We start from the raw sequence: 19,782 nt of genomic DNA, 5'->3' as shown, positions 1-19,782 counted from the left end.
ATATTTGGACTCTTCCACAAATCATATATCTAATTCTACACAATTTCCTGGATACCTGGGGCTGCAGTCATTTGGCATATGTGAGGAGTCAATGTGGGCCAGGGTGTGGCTCTGTTCAGAGCATGCAAAGGCAAGGTCAACAATGCCATGGGTGTTGTTAAGGTTTTATTGCATGGGGTTTGGATAGTCTGATTTCACTTTGTCAAACTGGCCAACTAAGACTATAATATACATGATCAGAAGAGGGTTGTGGGGGCTAATGTCCTGAGACTTTAAGCCCTCTTTAGCACTTCAGTTTGTGTACTGACCAGGTTTTGTCTTCTGTGAAGGCAGATACTGCTGTGTGTGTGTGTGTGTGTGAAGAGAGCCTGAGATATGCTTATGAGATATGGGAGAGAGAGTGTGTGTGTGTGAGAGAGAGTGAGAGAGAGAAAGAGAGAGAGAGAGTGTGAGAGAGAGAGAGAGTGTGTGAGAGAGAGAGTGTGAGAGAGTGTGTGTGTGTGAGAGAGAGAGAGAGAGAGAGTTAGAGTGAGAGAGTGAGAGAGTGAGAGAGAGAGAGCGTGAGAGAGAGAGAGTGAGTGAGAGTGTGAGAGAGAGAGAGAGAGAGAGAGAGATATGCATGTGTGTATTTGTATTGAGGAATAACTATCAGTGTTTTATTTCTCACTGAGCTCAAGCACCAGATCAAGAACTTAGCAGGACACTAAAAAATAGAGAAAAGGGAGAGATAAATGGTCTTAAGTATTACAACAGACAAGTCTATTTATAACTTGTGTGTAATATTTTTTGGGACTCATTGCTTCTGTGTAGAGAATAAAATATTAAACATTTTACTGAGATTTTTTTGGCTATTTTTCTCACTCTCTGAAGAGCTGAAGTAAAACGTACAACCTCACATCTACATCTAGTGGATTTTTCTTAGAGAGTGGTTTACGCACACATTTAGTATGCCAGAGTTCCAGTGAGGTGGGTTAAAAAAAAGTCTGTGATGTACAACAAAGGGAAATGACAAACACAGAGCTCAGATTTTAATTGAGTAAAACATATTTATTAATATTATTTCGAGAAGCAGGTATTTTATATGATTGGAGCTAATATGTGCAGTGACATAAGTCTCACCTTGGCTGTGGAATGGGGAGAAGCACCTTTATCCAATAACAGCAGTGCCACCTTCTGGTTGTCATAGTGAGCAGCAACATGGAGTGGTGTGAGTCCATTCTGCAAATGCGTGTTTGTTATGGTATTAAATGTGTTAGTTATTTAAGCTACAAAAGAAACTACAGACATATGTAAGTTAAATAAAACAAGATTAAATGACATACAAAATTAACTAGACATTGAGTTATTCTCAAGTTATCTACATGTATGGAAATCTAACAATTACATGAAAATGTTCCAAAAACCTGTGTGATTTATTTTTAATGAATGATTGTTGCTTTACACCTATTTTAAATAAATTTAAAGGGACAATAAACCCAAAATGTTTATTTCATGATTCCAATAGAGTATACAATTTAAAAGAACTTTTCAAGTTAATCATGTTATCAAATTTGCTTCATTTTTTTTGGTATCCTTTATTGCAAAAGTAACAATACACTGCCAGAAGATAAATGAACACATCAGGTGATCCAATGCGTGAGGTATATATGTATAGCCGCAAATCAACAGCTAGCTCCCAATAGTGCATTGCTGCTCCTGAGTCTACCTAGGTATGCTTTTCAAAAAAGGATATCAAAAGAACAAAGCAAATTAGATCATATAAGTAAATTGGAAAGTTTGTTTAAAATCATATGTGCTATCTGAATCATAGAAGAAAAAAATTGGGGTTACATTTCCCATTAAATTCTGTACCATTCATTTTTTCATATATACCTTGCCTGCTGCATCAGGGGGTGCCCGGCGTTGAAGGAGTAGTTTAGCCACATCTAGGCTTCCATATTTTGCTGCCACGTGCAGTGGTGTGAATCCCTTCTGAAAAACAGTAACCAAAGAGAAGTGAGTTTGTATAAATATATATGTGAAAGAGCATGCACTCATGGGACAAAGAGAAGTGAGTTTGTATAAATATATACTGTATGTGAAAGAGCATGCACTCATGGGACAAAGAGAAGTGAGTTTGTAAAAATATATACTGTATGTGAAAGAGCATGCACTCATGGGACATAAATTAATCAAATGTAATATAGCTGGTGGATTTACAAGGCAACAAATGTTTGTTAAAACAAATTTATTCTTACAAAAATGTACAATACCAATGGAAAACATTTATGTCACTTTGAACGAATATCAACCAGATGAATTATTTGTGCATATATAAGTGAAAACAAAAGTTTCACACTTCACACCACATGCCAGGATAACTTTTGCCAGGGGAAAAGTCACTGAAGCTATTTTGTATGTATCAAATTAAATAAATTTTTATGGTATCCTTAACTGTGTTTAGCGTGCCTTTTTAAGACTAAAAATAAGCCACTTACCTACAAATAAAAATGGAAGATGCTTAGTTTAGTCTTAGGCTACATTTTTGGACTTTTATGGGAGTGGCAATAAGATTATTTTTGTAAAACATCTCAGGATTGTATTCGAAAAACAAACAGGATTACTTTAGAGACCATCCTGGAGTCATTTGATGATCATCATTTGCACATTATCAGACATCATCAGGCTTGTAAAGTCATCAGAATGATTAGCAGATTACCATACTAATTACTTCACAAGCATAGAAAGCCAGTGAATTACTCTAGAGTCATCTCATTTAAATATTTCGGCCAGTGGGCATACTTCAGGGTGGCCTTTGATGACTAGTCTGGAGTCATCAATTACTTCAGACTGACTCGAGGAAGATCATCCTTTTTGACTATGGTTACCCCATGTCACCTTCCTACCTTGTGGGTAAAACTTATAATTTAGGTCACAATTCATTAGGTAGGAAAGAAGGAAAGGGACATGTGGGACCACAATCCTAATGTAATGTTTACTGTCCGCTAACAAAATGAATTTATTATATATAGATTTAACATTTAGTTCCTTTTTTTTTCTCTCTTCCTCTTCTTACTTCCCCTCCTGGTTACCTTTATTCCCTCCGCCTCATGGTTTAGTATTGGGAATATGTTGATATCTCTACTAAATAAGAGTGGTAAGTAAGAGGGAATTAGATGTTGCTCCTTGGAGAAATATCATTAAGGAATAGGGGATTAATAAAGGGAATAAACTTGTCATCTTTGTATCTTAGTACAAGATATAAATGTAAATCAAGTATGAGACTATTAAAGCAGGTATAAGGTAGAGGTATAAAGCATATTAGGCCGTTAAGATATGACCAGATGTTATTAATGATAGAAGTAAAGTAAACATGACCATATATGCTTTAGCCAACACACACACATATATATATATATATATATATATATATATATATATATAAACACAAACATATACACACGCAATATATATATATATATATATATGTATATATATACAGGGAGTGCAGAATTATTAGGCATTATTAGTATTTTTGAGGATTAATTTTATTATTGAACAACAACCATGTTCTCAATGAACCCAAAAAACTCATTAATATCAAAGCTGAATAGTTTTGGAAGTAGTTTTTAGTTTGTTTTTAGTTATAGCTATTTTAGGGGGATATCTGTGTGTGCAGGTGACTATTACTGTGCATAATTATTAGGCAACTTAACAAAAAACAAATATATACCCATTTCAATTATTTATTTTTACCAGTGAAACCAATATAACATCTCAACATTCACAAATATACATTTCTGACATTCAAAAACAAAACAAAAACAAATCAGTGACCAATATAGCCACCTTTCTTTGCAAGAACACTCAAAAGCCTGCCATCCATGGATTCTGTCAGTGTTTTGATCTGTTCACCATCAACATTGCGTGCAGCAGCAACCACAGCCTCCCAGACACTGTTCAGAGAGGTGTACTGTTTTCCCTCCTTGTAAATCTCACATTTGATGATGGACCACAGGTTCTCAATGGGGTTCAGATCAGGTGAACAAGGAGGCCATGTCATTAGATTTTCTTCTTTTATACCCTTTCTTGCCAGCCACGCTGTGGAGTACTTGGACGCGTGTGATGGAGCATTGTCCTGCATGAAAATCATGTTTTTCTTGAAGGATGCAGACTTCTTCCTGTACCACTGCTTGAAGAAGGTGTCTTCCAGAAACTGGCAGTAGGACTGGGAGTTGAGCTTGACTCCATCCTCAACCCGAAAAGGCCCCACAAGCTCATCTTTGATGATACCAGCCCAAACCAGTACTCCACCTCCACCTTGCTGGCGTCTGAGTCGGACTGGAGCTCTCTGCCCTTTACCAATCCAGCCACGGGCCCATCCATCTGGCCCATCAAGACTCACTCTCATTTCATCAGTCCATAAAACCTTAGAAAAATCAGTCTTGAGATATTTCTTGGCCCAGTCTTGACGTTTCAGCTTGTGTGTCTTGTTCAGTGGTGGTCGTCTTTCAGCCTTTCTTACCTTGGCCATGTCTCTGAGTATTGCACACCTTGTGCTTTTGGGCACTCCAGTGATGTTGCAGCTCTGAAATATGGCCAAACTGGTGGCAAGTGGCATCTTGGCAGCTGCACGCTTGACTTTTCTCAGTTCATGGGCAGTTATTTTGCGCCTTGGTTTTTCCACACGCTTCTTGCGACCCTGTTGACTATTTTGAATGAAACGCTTGATTGTTCGATGATCACGCTTCAGAAGCTTTGCAATTTTAAGAGTGCTGCATCCCTCTGCAAGATATCTCACTATTTTTGACTTTTCTGAGCCTGTCAAGTCCTTCTTTTGACCCATTTTGCCAAAGGAAAGGAAGTTGCCTAATAATTATGCACACCTGATATAGGGTGTTGATGTCATTAGACCACACCCCTTCTCATTACAGAGATGCACATCACCTAATATGCTTAATTGGTAGTAGGCTTTCGAGCCTATACAGTTTGGAGTAAGACAACATGCATAAAGAGGATGATGTGGTCAAAATACTCATTTGCCTAATAATTCTGCACTCCCTGTATATATATATATATGTATATATACTGTATATATATATATATATATATATATATATATATATATAAATAAATATATATATATATAATATACAATACATTATAAAATTCAGTATTTGGAATACTACTGAGATATAATATTGTTCTTATTTTGTATTCTTTTTATCATTTGTGTTTGTATGGTTTTTTGTGTGTCTGGTTCATGTAAGTTACATTATTATTTGCTTTTAGTTTTAAGGTATAGATTTCTTTAGGATAGCACTCATGATTGTTTAACAAGTTGGAAAGAAAATGGACAGACTTCCTTGAAAGTCATGGACCTAGAATGTAAAGTGCTATGATCATGGATTTTTTTTCCTTTTGTATATTGTGTATTCCTGATAAATAAGTGTTCATGATTATGCAATGTTCAATAATAAATCCAATAAAAATGAGAAGAAAAAAAAAAGATGAATTATTGTTAACACTGAGACAGCAGTTGCATAAACTATAGAGTATAGTCGAAAAGTTAGGGTAATCAACTACAAATATAAAAAAATGCAATACATTTTTTTTCAATATGTATAGTAGTATAAAAGCAGCGAGGAGGTATGCCACACAAAAAACGTCATTAAATGTCCATCCTGTAAAACGTTATGCAACTTTTTTTTCTGTTTAGAAATCAATTATTTACTATGCAGAGCACAACTGAGGGTTTTCTCTGCAAATGCCCTTTTCTACCTTTTTTTGTTTGTTTTTGTACTGACATTTATTGGGAATATGGATGCACTAAGATTATTGTCATGAAACCTAGAATTTTAGTTCATTTTCATAGTGCAACTGAAGTCCTGCAGTACAAAACCTATTCTTAATTACTTGTGAAAGGGCTTCCCCTTTCCTCTTGGAGTGTGTTTCAATAAGGGTGACAAATATTTATATGCAAATATCAATCAAAGATAAGGGGAACAGACGTAAAACAGGTAATACTATGATATATTTATATAAACAAAGTTACAAAATGCATTTTTAATGTACTGTTATCGATATGATTTATTTTCATCACAAGCACCTGCATCATCATCTTCTATTCGGCCTCATTCTGTCTAAAGAAACCCATTGTTTTTCTGTTACTATGCATTAAAGTGCTGCTAATTATAGTTGAAAGAAAATACAGAACAAGTGTGGTGGGAAACCAAAAGCAATGACCACTTGTCATAGCAGTAGGTAGAGTCTGATTAGGAGGAGGAAGTTTGTAAATAGATGAAGTGGAGCACTTGCAAAAAAAAATATTTGCAGCTATTATAGAGGGTTCTGGAAATTAATTACAGGTACATTAAAGTGAAGAAATATTATATTGCTATACATGTAAACATATAAACAAAGTATAAAGTCCCTGACCCTAACTTCTATCTTAAAGGGACATGAAACCCCCAAAAAATATTTCATGATACAGATAGAGCATACAATTTTAAACAACGTTCCAATTTACTTCTATTATTTAATTAGCTTGCTTCTCTTGTTATCCTTCGCTGAAAGGTTTATCTAGGTAAGCTCAGGAGCAGCAAAGAACCTAGGTTCTAGCTGCTGATTGGTGGCTGCATATATATATACCGATTGTCATTGACTCACCCATGTGTTCAGTTACCTCCCAGTAGTGCATTGCTGCTTCTTCAACAAATGATACCAATAGACTGAAGCAAATTTGATAATAGACGTAAACTGTAAAGTTGTTTAAAATGGTCTGTTCTACCTAAATCATGAAAGAAAAAATTTGGGTTTCATGTCCCTTTAATCCTGGTCTCCACCGTCAACTCTAACCCAAGTATCTCTGCTCTACAACCCTAACTATTATTCCAACCCTACCCTGGTAACTCTGGCTCCCAACCTTTATTTTAACTCTGCTTTGGTAACTGTAGCCCCCAACTCTTACTCTAATCCTGGTCATTTTGGCTCCCAGTTTCAACCCCAATTCTTTCTCTACCTTGGTAACTCTGGTCCCTGACCTTAACTCTTACTCTAACCCTGGTATATATTGACTCCAACCACAACTCTAACCCCAGTATATGAGTCTCTAAGGTAACACTCTTAAAGGAACTTTGTACCCTAGATTTTTCTTTGCATAAATGTTTTGTAGATGATCCATTTATATAGCCCATCTGGTAGTGTTTTTATAAAAATGTTTAGTTTTGCTTATTTTTTAAGAATGTTGTGCTGATTTTCAGACTTCTAACCAAGCCCCACAGTGCCAGGTGTATACAAGCGTTTACAGACACCTGCTAGCTCCTGTTTATGTTATCTGTCTTTTCATATGCAGGGAATGGGGGAGGTGGGGAGTGTCTACTCTTTTTGTTTACCCAGCCCCTTTCAATGGGTGTCCCAGACTACCTCATCAACAGTGTTAAACTGGGAGTTTCAAAGTAAGTTTTTAAAAGGTTTTTATACTGGATTTTTAAAACACTACTTGCGCATATTCTTATTTATAGTAGTGTCTATTACATGCAGTTATATGAAAATTGGTGTATACTGTGCCTTTAAGCTAGCTGTAGTCTATGAAATTACTGCCAATGAAATCCATAATCAACATTGCCACCAGCTGTGTGTAAAGTTAGGGCATGGGATTAGGATCACAGATTCTGGTTAATATTAAGGTTAGGGCTGGGGATTACAGATAAAGATTATTTATGTAAATTTAAGGGATACAGTTAACCCCCTGGATGCCAGAGAAGACTCCTACACTTTTTTTGACAAGTATTGCAACACTTTTAGGCATCCAAGCCGTAACATGCGTTTCCAACAGTTTCACCTATTCATCCCAAGTGGAAATGCTGCTCATGACAGTCTTTTGACTAAAATATTGCTGAGGTGATATTTTGTCTAAAGTAGCATTGTGACTGTGATATTTAATTACCATTATATTATGGTGCAGGGCAAAACATAAACAAGAGTTATAAATAAATTAATGAATAAGGAGAAATTGAGACGTATTTATTAAAGGTCTGTCTGACCTGATCCGACAGTGCAGATCAGGTCCGACAGACCTCGCTGAATGCGGAGAGAAATACGCTCTCCGTATTCAGCATTGCACTAGCAGCTCTTGTGAGCTGCTGGTGCAACGCCGCCCCCTGCAGATTCCCGACCAATAGGCCACCAGCAGGGGGGTGTCAATCAACCCGATCGTACTCGATCGGGTTGAATTGTGGTGATCTCTGTCCGCCTACTCAGAGCGGACAGGGTTATGGAGCAGCGGTCTTTAGAGCTTGATAAATGGGCCTCATAGTCACAGGAGTTCTGAAAAATGCAATTTTGTCTTATCACACAGCCCTATGTCTTTAAATGCACATACTGCATTATGTACCAGTAGTAAAACTCCTCATTTACAATAGCATTTTATTTGGTCTTGAATTTGATAACATTCATTTTCTGTTGTGGATGCATTTTAAAATGTGCTGTGTTTTTTTTTTTTTTTTAATTGTCTTTTGCAATATGGATGTAGTTATCGATTGATGATTGTTGAGCATGTGAGGCCAATAGACCTGTGGCGATTTTCCTTATCATCCAGTAAGCCTTTATCCCATGGACCATTAATATTAAGTTAAATGGGTAGGAAGATCAAAATTGAAATGTGCATAGGTGCATTTCAATATGAAATAGAAGCATTTTTTCAATATACTTCCATTACCCAGGTGCTGAACCAAAAATGGGCTGGCTCCTATGCTTACATTCTTGCTTTTCAAATAAAGATACAAAGAGAACAACGAAAATTTGATAATAGGAATGAATTAGAAAGCTGCTTAAAATTGCATGCTCTATCTGAATCATGAAAGAAACAAATTTGGTTTAGTGTCCCTTTAAGATTTTTTCTGTAAATAATGTTTTATTTAATGCATGTACCAAAGAAAACGTTAAAGAGACCAGAGAAACACCAGTCCATTACACCTTACCTTGGTAGCAAATGAATGTGCAGCACCTGCCTCTAGCAAGACAGATGCCACATCCACTTGTCCCTCCCTTGCAGAAATATGCAGAGGAGTATAACCATTTGTAGTAGCAGCATCTGGGTGAGCCATATGTTGTAGCAACAGCTGGACGATCTCTGTTTTACCCAAACGTGAGGCGATATGAAGAGGTGTCTGCTCCTCCTAAGACAACACCCAGCGCGGTTAGCTTACAGAAGATATAACCAAATCACAACACTCCCTACAAAAGCCCTGAAGACTAAAACATTCTAGCGATATTTGCGCGGCAACAATACTGTAGCAAGATGGCTGTCCAGGGAACATATCATTCAGTTCATCTAAAAAAAACATAACACAAAATATATTGCTTCCTTTGCATGGCTACTCTTTATGGTAAACGCTGCACTGGGGAAAGCCTGAGATGTACTATAATATGTTCTCGGATTATTACTTTCCTGAAGTTGACTTCTGAGGGTAGATTATAAAAGAAATCTGATATAAATATTAGTGCACTAATACTTTAAAACGGCAAACATGTTTATAACATTGTAGACAGACAGCTAATTACATTCAAATATCAACAATAATGTAACTATTTACTGTGATTGTGCACAGAATGTGATTTTAGGAACAAAATAATAGCGGCCTGAAGGAAACTTACCCTGGCTCTGGCATCTACAAGGGCACCATTTCTCAGAAGGCAACGAACCACCTCAACCTGGCCTGCTCTAGCTGCCATATGCAGTGCTGTCTCTCCACGCTACAAGGATATATGGAAATGCTAAATTATTTAGGTAAAACATTTTTACAAGTAAAGTACATTTTGGCAAGTGTAGAATTATCCTAAAATATTTTAGGATTTACATGCTCTTTATTGTATCTGTAGAACAATCATTTTTATAGAAAATCTGAAGTATTTTGGCATCTTGCCCTGCTTTTGTCCAGCTACCCAGCACTGCACGCCCCAGACAATGGCTTGCCCACAAATACTGTATGTGCATCCTACCAACACAGTCAGGAGCTTGGCGTTTATTAACTGTCAATGTAGCTATTTCATTACACTAACTTTATATAATAAACACAAATTAAAACTTGTAAATTTATTAAAGAACTATAAATTCAAATAATCAATATTAGTGGAAACCCATAAATAGTGTAGATTTTAAGGACTGAAAGATGCTTTCCATTCAGAGGTAAAAAAAAAAAAAAAGATATACTGATGGTGTTACAAAAAAACAAAAACAAAACAAGCAAACGTTTTATTTTATAAAGCAAACACAAAGGTACACATAAGAATACATGTAGCAGTCTAAGAGTCACTCTGAATATGCTGCTTGCATTTTATACCAAGTAACATTGGGCAAAATATATTACTGGTGGGACATTAGAATACCTCCAAAATCTGCTGAGAAAGTGCACCTACTTATTAACAACTCATTTTCATAAAAAGAGCTTGGCAAGTATGTTTTAAACCTGGGAATGTTTTTATGTGAGCTATGATCAGAGTAGTTCAAATATTCTGTGTGAACATGGATCCCATGGTATTTAATAACAATCTGGTGAGGTGAACTGTTGAACATTATTATGTGCAAAATGCTCAGTCCATGTCAAGATCTTAACTCCTGATTTGACAAATCATGTTAAAACTAATTTAATAAGGATTCTATGCAAAGTCAATCACTGTTTCATTTAGTAAATACTAGAAAATATTTTTTTAAGGACACAAATTTTTAGTGTTGACAAAGAAAAAAATTAAAGGGAAAAAAATAACAAAATGACTTGTTTCTGTTCCCATGATATTTTGTATCATATATAGTTTTGTATTCCCAAAGATTACTACACAATTTCCATTTGCTTAAAGTGACATTAAACTGCTGGATACAACTACAATAGCACAGTTACGTCTCACGATATTGCTTTTCCTTTTGTGCCTGCAGCTCTCTTCAGCCAATCTCTTATTTTAACCCATTACAGGTGATGTTTGGTAAAGTTCCAAATCTTAATATGGGGTGCTGCCATCTTGTACCGCACACATTCTTCCATCATGTGACAGAAGTGGTGTGCATCGACAGACAACAATGTCACTGATTTGTGAATGCGTCTGTCAAAGGGTGCAAGACTACTTAAGCTACAAGATGGAAGCGCCCAGTGTGTACTTTGACAATGTATTTAACCACTTTGCCAGGGTTAATCATACAGCAGTAGAAGTCGATAAGTTTAAATGTAAAATTCTCTTAGTAAACAAAGGAAGGCTTTTGGCATCTTGCCATGCGTTTGGCCAGCTATTACATTACATTACTGATCTGTGAATGCTTCTGTCACAGGGTGCAAGATTACTTAAGCTACAAAGTGTCCAGTGTGTAAATGCGGAGCTTTATTAACCTGCACTAGTATGGGGTAAAGGTAAGAGAACGGATTTAAAGAATGCTACAAGCACAGGAAGATAAACAACAGCATTAAGAGTAGTAACCCTTTGATTGTAGTTATGCCCAGCAGTTTAATGACCCTTATCATAATATGTATGGGTTATTTTGTAATTTATGTTTCAGTATCAAGGTATGCTTAATAAATGTCACTTTCAATCATTAAACAAACATTAATTCTTCTATACAGTCTTGGTGTGCATAAGTGCGTTTAACATAGCTAATGTCACATGACATATGAGGACTAGAGTACTGTTGATACTGAAAACCAACATGCACATTGAAAGATTAACATGTTTTAACACATGGAGAACCACAGCTGATGACGATAACATGTTCTGCATTGTTCACCCAGTCTGGTTATTTAATTGCAAGACATACTCACAATGTTAGTGACATCTGGAGAGGCTCCATTCTGCAGCAGAAGGAGGACTATGTTCAAGTGGCCCATGAATGCAGCCACATGTATTGGAGTGAGACCAGACTGTGAGTAAAACAAACCAACAGTAATTTTACTCCCTTGCACAATGCCATCTGGGCTTCTGCTGTTAATAATTAAAGTATGAGAACTGAGAAGATGGATGGAGAAGACATGACGCAGTGCGAAATAGCAAGTATGGAGAAAGAGTAGGAAAAGTAGAGGATGTTTTACACTGGAAAAACTACCTCTGTTATAGCTTGTATTGAAGCCCCATATTTCACTAGGAGTTCCATAACTTTGATACGGTTTTTCTTGCAGGCAATGTGCAATGGAGTAAAACCATTCTGTTTAGAAAAACAAGTGGTTAGCAAAACACATGCACACATGACATTTAACATGATAATTCCATACAATCTTTACCAGTGCAAAGCATCATGTACACTAAACATACAGCACAAGCACAAAATGTACATGATCCCATGCTTATTATTATGACCGTTTATTTGTATAGCGAAGCAAGATTCCGTAGCGCTGCTTTGTAACATTACGTTAGATTTTAAAGTTATGAAACAACTGCTGATGGTGACTTAGCAGTCTCCTAAACTGTATTTGTATCTTTGTCTTCAGATACGTTGACTAATATATAAAGAGCAAGTAACTGCTGCTGAAACTTTAGGTAGTGGTTTAATGTAACTTTCTGTAAAGCCCCAACTCTTTTGTTCCAAAGCTATATTCTTCATATTTGACATTAGAAAATCACAGTGTTCTCATGGTAATACCCTAGAGTAATGACTTTTCTAATACGCGTGTATATTTAAAGCAGGATCACGTAAATTACAAATAAGGGGTTAATATTTACAAAACGCCATCAATTATTAATATTTTTAAAATGTTAACAATAACTTTAAACTAATATACATTTTCATTAATATCTTAGTGTGTGACCCTTCTGTATAAAGGATGGGAGAATACTCTTTGTCGTGAGACCTCTGACTTGCAAGAAGCAAAAGGACTTTGTATCAAAGGGGCAACACCCTCCAATCCAACATTTTTTTAATAAATCTGTAATCCATGAATGATGATTAACTTCTGTTTTCTCCTTCCCTAAACAAAACCGATTGCTTTCTAGCACTTATATAAATAGTCCCAAGAGACATCAATGAGATGAAAAATACATGTACATTTTACATAGGTGTCTCTAATTTTGATTGTACCCCCCCCATCCATATATGGTCCCTGGAGACACCTATCACTGAAATTAGTGATAATGTATTTTATCTTATAATACCAGTCACACAGTGTATGAAGCGGCTCTTTGTTTAGATTAAAAAAAGCTTGACTGCCTAAAATTACAAAGACTACGCTTGTGACCATGTTTTTGTTGACAAACACTCATGTTCTGTTGGACATAGTAATAGAACATCAGTTTACCAGAGCACGGGCATTAGGATTTGCCCTCTTGTCAAGGAGCAGCTTAGTTACTCGGTAATGTCCACAATGGGCTGCAACATGCAGAGATGTCAGATAATCTAGAGTGACATCATCAACAGGAGCCTTGTGCTGTAGCAGGTGTTTCACGCACTCAACATGATCCCCTTGTGCAGCCATGTGAAGTGGGGACAGTCCATTCTGCTCAAAAGAAAAAGATTAAAAAGTCAGTATGGCTGAATGTTACACAACACAAGGAAATAACTGTAAAACATGCATGTCTTATTAAAACAAAACAATATAGCACTATAATATGTTTCTATGAGATTAAACATTTGATTTCTTTTCCCATTATTTTTAAAAACATATTTAAAAGGGGTATCATTTTTTTTTAATATATACTGTACATCAAAATCAATCGCCATTTTTGACATGAAACAAATACGTTTTTTCTTTGGAAGCCCTCTATACGTTTTCTATATAAAAGTTGTTTTTTTAATGCTCAAACTTGTTAGTGCGGCCATTTTACTGTTTTTTTATCTACTGCAAGCAGCTTGTTCTTGCACTATGGAAAGCACAACAGAAGAAAGAGGTTAGTATTTTGAATTCTGTGGAATATACACCAGCATCTTGGCAGGTCGAGGAAAAATCTACAGTTTTTATATGTAGGTTACTGGAAAAACAGGCAAATAAATAATGAATCTGCACTGCAAAGTTATTTCCCTTTGCATAATAAAGATGTTAAGGGGAATTAAATCTTGTGTATAATAATTATTTTAAGGGGAAGGCAAATTAATGTCAGAATGGATGTACTAAACCCCTCACTGTCATATTTTTCTAATCTCCCAGTCCTTGTTTTATAGAATAGAAAAACGCATACACAATGTAATAAAATTACAATGTATAAGTATTGTTGGATATTTTATACTGATATCCTTAATGAATAATAACCGATTTGCTCCATTATACTAGGAAGATTTTACTTGAATGCAATACTACAGAATGCATATGTTTTTAAATGACATTCAAAATTGATCAGAAGCTTTAGCTGCAATATTGTATAATTGTGCATTATTCTACATTATTATCATCCTTGGTCTCTGTAAATGGTAATTTGCGCATTTTTTTTTACCAGTGTTTAATAAGGACTCTAAGGAAGAATCACTTGTTCCGTTAAGTAGTTTGCCTGCTACACGCTCACCCAGAGCAGTCTGCTGTCATTATGCCAGTAACAGACACACTAGAAAATAATATCTACCAAACCTTCCATCTGTTCACATTTTCATAACTGCAGCTTAAAAAGCTGAATTTATTTCTAGGGATTACATTTAAAGGGGTAATCAAATTACAGGCCTTCTATCAAGCATATTAAAGAGCATTATATAATTTTATTTATTTTTTAAAAGATAATTGTTTTGATTTTAAAACTAACATGAATTGTATTATTGCAAATCCCTCTGAGCTATTGGTTGGCAGTGACAAACCCCATAAACATTAACGACAACATGGGAGTTTTTGTTTATTTGTTTTTTAAATTAAAAAAAATAACGTCAATATGTTTTAAAATACCCCTTTTAGATGCAACAAAAAATAATATGATATCCCTTTAAATAATGAATAGATTCAGTGCTAGTTAGGTAGAAAATCTGTGTCATCAGGATGTCATTTGATTTCACCACCCATGACATTCCAGTTGTATATTGTAGAAGCCAAAGAGCGGAGCTAGGTGTGGGGTACTGCACATGCCTTGGTCCTTGCAAGAAGTGGTGCTCCTCTCTCTAAGAGAAGTTCCACTGCTGGGTCATGCCCACTCCGTGCAGCACAGTGTAAAGGGGTAAGACCATCCTGAAAAAATGGAAAAGCTGACTGTTAACAATTCTCAAAAATGTATGGAAAACAGTATCACAAAATCAACTGAAAATAAAATGTGCCCTTTGTCAAATGAATTAAAAAGTCCAATATGCTCTAAATTAGCTACATTTATTTCCTTTTATTAATGCACAATGTTTTTGCCTTATTTAAGTTATTATGGGAAAGAAATGTTATTATTAAATCAATTCTATACTTTTTGCAGAGGTTTTCCCAGGCCTACAGTTAAACACAAAGTCAAAGCAGAAATAAAACATTACAGCTAACAAATTCAGTATAGATGGGCAACAGCCTAAGGCCCCTATTTATCAAAGGTCTTGCGGACCTGATTTCGACAGTGCGGATCAGGTACACAAGACCTTGCTAAATGCGGAGAGCAATACGCTCTCCACATTTAACATTGCACCAGCAGCTCACAAGAGCTGCTGGTGCAACGCCACCCCCTGCAGACTCGCGGCCAACAGGGGGCCAGAAGGCGGGTGTCAATCAACCCTATCGTACTCGATCGGGTTGAATTGTTGCGATTCCTGGCTCGCCAGAAACACGGGGCATCAAGCTCCATTCTTTGTAATACTTGTAAAAGTATTACAAAGAATTAGAATAACCGTGCCAGATTGTCAAGGCATATGGCATGTTGTATTGTGCCACAAATGTATTTGAAAACCTTGTCATAAGTAGGCTGTTCTAGTGTTTTTCTGATGGATTCTAATAGGTCTGAAGTTGAAACCTTACAACAACAAAAAACATGTCATGTGCATTGCAAGAAATTCCTGGTGGATTGCTTTGGAACATATTATTTGGCTTGGATTTTGGAATACCTTTGATTTTAGAATATGTATTTTTGTATCAGTAAAAATAAAGGCAATCATTGTTTTTAATAAATATAGAGTGTCATTTGCATTTTAGAACAAATACAATATATATATATATATAAATATATATTTATATATACACACACATATACTGTATATATATATATATATATATATATATATATATATATATATATATATACACATATATATACTGTATATGTGTATACATGTAAATATACGGTATATATATATATATATATATATATATATATATATATACTGTAAATATATATAACACAGTGAAAGTCCAGCACTCACTTGCAAGCTCTCAGCTAAGATTAAGAGCAAAACTGGAAGATCTAGTTACCAAATATGGCCAAATGGGACAAGCCCAGGTACCACGTCAAGGTCTCTCCCAAAACCTGGGTCTGTGAATCCGTGACTTATTCCCAGTTTGTTAGATTGCTTGCATTTGTATGGCTGTATTAGGGACCCAGGTTTTGGGAGAGACCATGACGTGGTACCTGGGCTTGTCCCATTTGGCCATATTTGGTAACTAGATCTTCCAGTTTTGCTTTTAATCTTAGCTGAGAGCTTGCAAGCAAGTGCTGGACTTTCGCTGTGTGTTGTATTCATTTTTTTTGTCATTTTCCCTATGGGCCTTGCACCCAGACTTGTCTGGGGTTAACTGCCGGTGACTCTCGAGACAGCACAGCTTACTGAGAGTGCTATTTAGCACCCAGGGCTGAGCATGGTTCAGGGTCATGGGATGTGTACCCAGTCCAGTCTGAGAGTGCAGTCCCCTTCTGTGTTTTGTATATATATATATATATATATATATATATATATATATATATACATACTGTATATGTATATATATATATATATACACATTCACACATATATGTGTATATATATATATATATATATATATATATATATATATATATATATATACATATATGTATATATATATATATATAGCCTTGCTCAGTTATAACTATATCCATAATACAGTAGTTCAGGTTTTTTTAAAGTGAACACTGCTAAGACCCTGGGTTATACATTTTTCCATCTGAGGATTACCCAGCTGTTCCTGTGCTGAAACTTAATATACAGAAGAACAAAATGCTAAGTACTATTTCCTATTTCACCTGATCTAATGTGTTAACTACCATGAGAAACTAAAACTTACATATTACTTCCAACTAGTATTACAGCAATGTGCAGTGAATAAAACACTTACTGCTGTCACTAGTATAAAGTTACTTTTACTTTGCTAATGTGCAATGGTAATCTGTATTGGGATATACAACCTTAAAGGGACACTCAAGTCAAAATTAAACTTTTATGATTCAGATAGAGCACACAATTTTAAACAGCTTTCCAAATTACTTCCATTAACAAAATGTGCACAGTCTTTTTATATCTATGCTTTTTGAGTCACCAGCTCCTACTGAGCATGTGCAAAAATTCAAAGAATATACTTATATGCATTTATGATTGGGTGATGGCTGTCACATGATACAGGAGGAGTGGAAATAGACATAACTTTGAAATCGTTCTAAAAAAATCTACTCCTCATTTGAAGTTCAGTCTTGGGGGTAGATTTACCAAAGGTCGAGCAGACATGATTCGCTGTAGCGAATCATGTCCTCTTAACCTCGCTAAATGCTGACAGCATACACTGTAGGAATTTAACACTGCGCAAGCATTTCTAGTGAAATGCTTGTGCAATGCCACCATCTGCTCACTCGCAGCCAATCGGCTGCTAGTAGGGGTCGTCAATCACCCGTATCGGATCGGGATGATTTCAGTCCACTACCTAAAAGGTGGCGGAGAAGTTAAGGAGCAGTGGTCTTACGAGCGCTGCTTCTTAACTTCCGTTTCTGGTGGACCAGAAACAATGGGGCGTCGATGCAGCATCCGCTGCTTAATAAATCGACCTCTAAGTGTTATTGCATTGGCTTGTTATCATGCATTTGTTGATTATGCAAATCCACTATATTTACAGGTCCTTTCAAAGCTGGAGGTTGAAAGCAGGTGTGCCCAACCTAAGGCCTAGGAGTTACAATGTGACTGTCAATAGGTTTTTACTTGGTCCTACTGATCCAAAACATTTCCTGGTTTGCAACACACATAATGACCCTTAAAGTCACAGTAAACACCATGAGATATTTATATAACATTTTAATTTATGCATAGCAGATACAGCTTTGCAAAAATACCTTTATTATTTATTTTACCCCTTTTTTATGTCATTTAAATCTGAGAACTGTGATGTTTCTAAGTCAAATTAAACCCAACATTTCTCGTTTATGATTCAGAAACAGTGCAGTTTGTTCTATTATCAAATGTACTTGGTTCTCTTGGTATCCTTTGTTGAAGAGACGGTAGATAGGTTCAGGAGGGTGCTTGTATCTGGAGCACTATTGGCAGAAGTTTAGCAGGAAACAGAAACAGCAGCACACATGCACTCTCCATCACACAGCAGAAAGGGGTTTAAGGGCTTGGCTTCAGTGTAAGAATTGTATTTGTAAGGATTATAGGAGAGCCGTGTTTAACTCAGCTGAATCGCACTGATTTATTTCAAGCCAAGTGGTGTGGTTCACAGATTGATTTAAGCTATGTTCACTTGTTGTATAATGAGAGATGCCAGTGGCTTAATGAAAACTTAACTCATGACTAAGGAGTCATAGGATTGTTTGGTTTTTTTAATGAATGAATTTAAAGGGACAGTCTACTTGAAAATTGTTATTGTTTAAAAAAAAAATAGAGAATCCCTTTATAACCTATTCCACAGCTTTGCATAACAAATACTGTTATATTAATACACGTTTTACCTTTGTGATTACCTTGTATCTAAGCCTCTGCGGACTGTCCCTTTATCTCAGTTATTTTAACAGACTTGCATTTTTGCCAATCAGTGCTGACTCATAAATAACTCCACAGGAGTGAGCACCATGTTATCTATATGGCACACATGAACTAGCAGTTTCTAACTGTGAAAAACTGTCAAAATGCACTGAGATAAGAGGCAGCTTCAGCGGCTTAGAAATCAGTTTGAGCCTACCTGGGTTTAGCTTTCAACAAAGAATAACAAGTGAACAAAGAAAAATGGATTATACACGTTAATTGGAAAGTTGTTTAAAATTGCATGCCCTATCTGAATCATGAAAGTTTAATTTTGACTTGACTGTCCCTTTAAGATTTTATCACTTACCTAATGCTTAAAGGGACATGAAACACAAATTTTTTCTTTCATGATTCAGATAGAGAATACAATTTCAAACAACTTTCACATTTACTTCTATTATTTAATTTGCTTCTATCTCTTGTTATCCTTTGCTGAAATGTTTATCTAGGAAAGTTCATGTGCAGCAGAGAACCTAGGTCCTAGCTGCTGATTAGTGGCTGCACATATAAACTGATTGTCATTGGCTCACCCATGTGTTCAGTTAGAAACCAGTAGTGCACGGCTGCTCCTTCAACAAATGATACCAAGAGAATAAAACAGATTAGATAATAGAAGTAAATTAGAAAGTTGTTTAAAATCGTATCCTCTATCTGAATCATGAAATATTTTTTTGGGGTTTCATGTCCCTTTAATTGTAATTAATTATATTTGTCTATCTGATATATCCAAAATATTTCTAAATTCTAAGAGGCTAACCTACCAGTTTGTCAAAGTATTCAACACCTACAAACACTTAACTGATTAACTGTCAAACAAAATACAAATAGAATCCCAAAACAATGGATTTTCAATAATATCCCCAATGAAAACTCAATTATTACTTGATTTAGAGTCATATTATACAAATATTATATACAAAGCAAACCAAGAGAAA

At 35.8% G+C, this 19,782-nt stretch overlaps 1 protein-coding gene across 19 annotated transcripts in view; it reads right to left on the bottom strand.

The window, feature by feature from the left end:
* Positions 1–19,782, bottom strand: part of ANK2 (ankyrin 2) — a 469,556-nt gene that overhangs the window by 214,452 nt on the left and 235,322 nt on the right. For 14 of the 19 annotated variants that reach the window (XM_053703568.1, XM_053703580.1, XM_053703565.1 and 11 more), the window contains 8 exons: positions 14,994–15,092; positions 13,251–13,448; positions 12,065–12,163; positions 11,784–11,882; positions 9,637–9,735; positions 8,961–9,158; positions 1,873–1,971; positions 1,120–1,218 (listed from right to left, as the gene is read on the bottom strand). In XM_053703568.1, coding sequence (XP_053559543.1) covers positions 1,120–1,218; positions 1,873–1,971; positions 8,961–9,158; positions 9,637–9,735; positions 11,784–11,882; positions 12,065–12,163; positions 13,251–13,448; positions 14,994–15,092 — 990 coding nt within the window. The remainder of the gene's footprint in view (positions 1–1,119; positions 1,219–1,872; positions 1,972–8,960; positions 9,159–9,636; positions 9,736–11,783; positions 11,883–12,064; positions 12,164–13,250; positions 13,449–14,993; positions 15,093–19,782) is intronic. The other 5 variants (XM_053703576.1, XM_053703583.1, XM_053703585.1 and 2 more) reach the window with 1 other exon arrangement.

The sequence above is a fragment of the Bombina bombina genome, chromosome 2, assembly GCF_027579735.1.
Source record: "Bombina bombina isolate aBomBom1 chromosome 2, aBomBom1.pri, whole genome shotgun sequence".
Lineage (NCBI taxonomy): Eukaryota > Metazoa > Chordata > Amphibia > Anura > Bombinatoridae > Bombina > Bombina bombina.
Note: the sequence above shows the minus strand (reverse complement) of the source record. Positions and strands in the feature narration are given on the sequence as shown.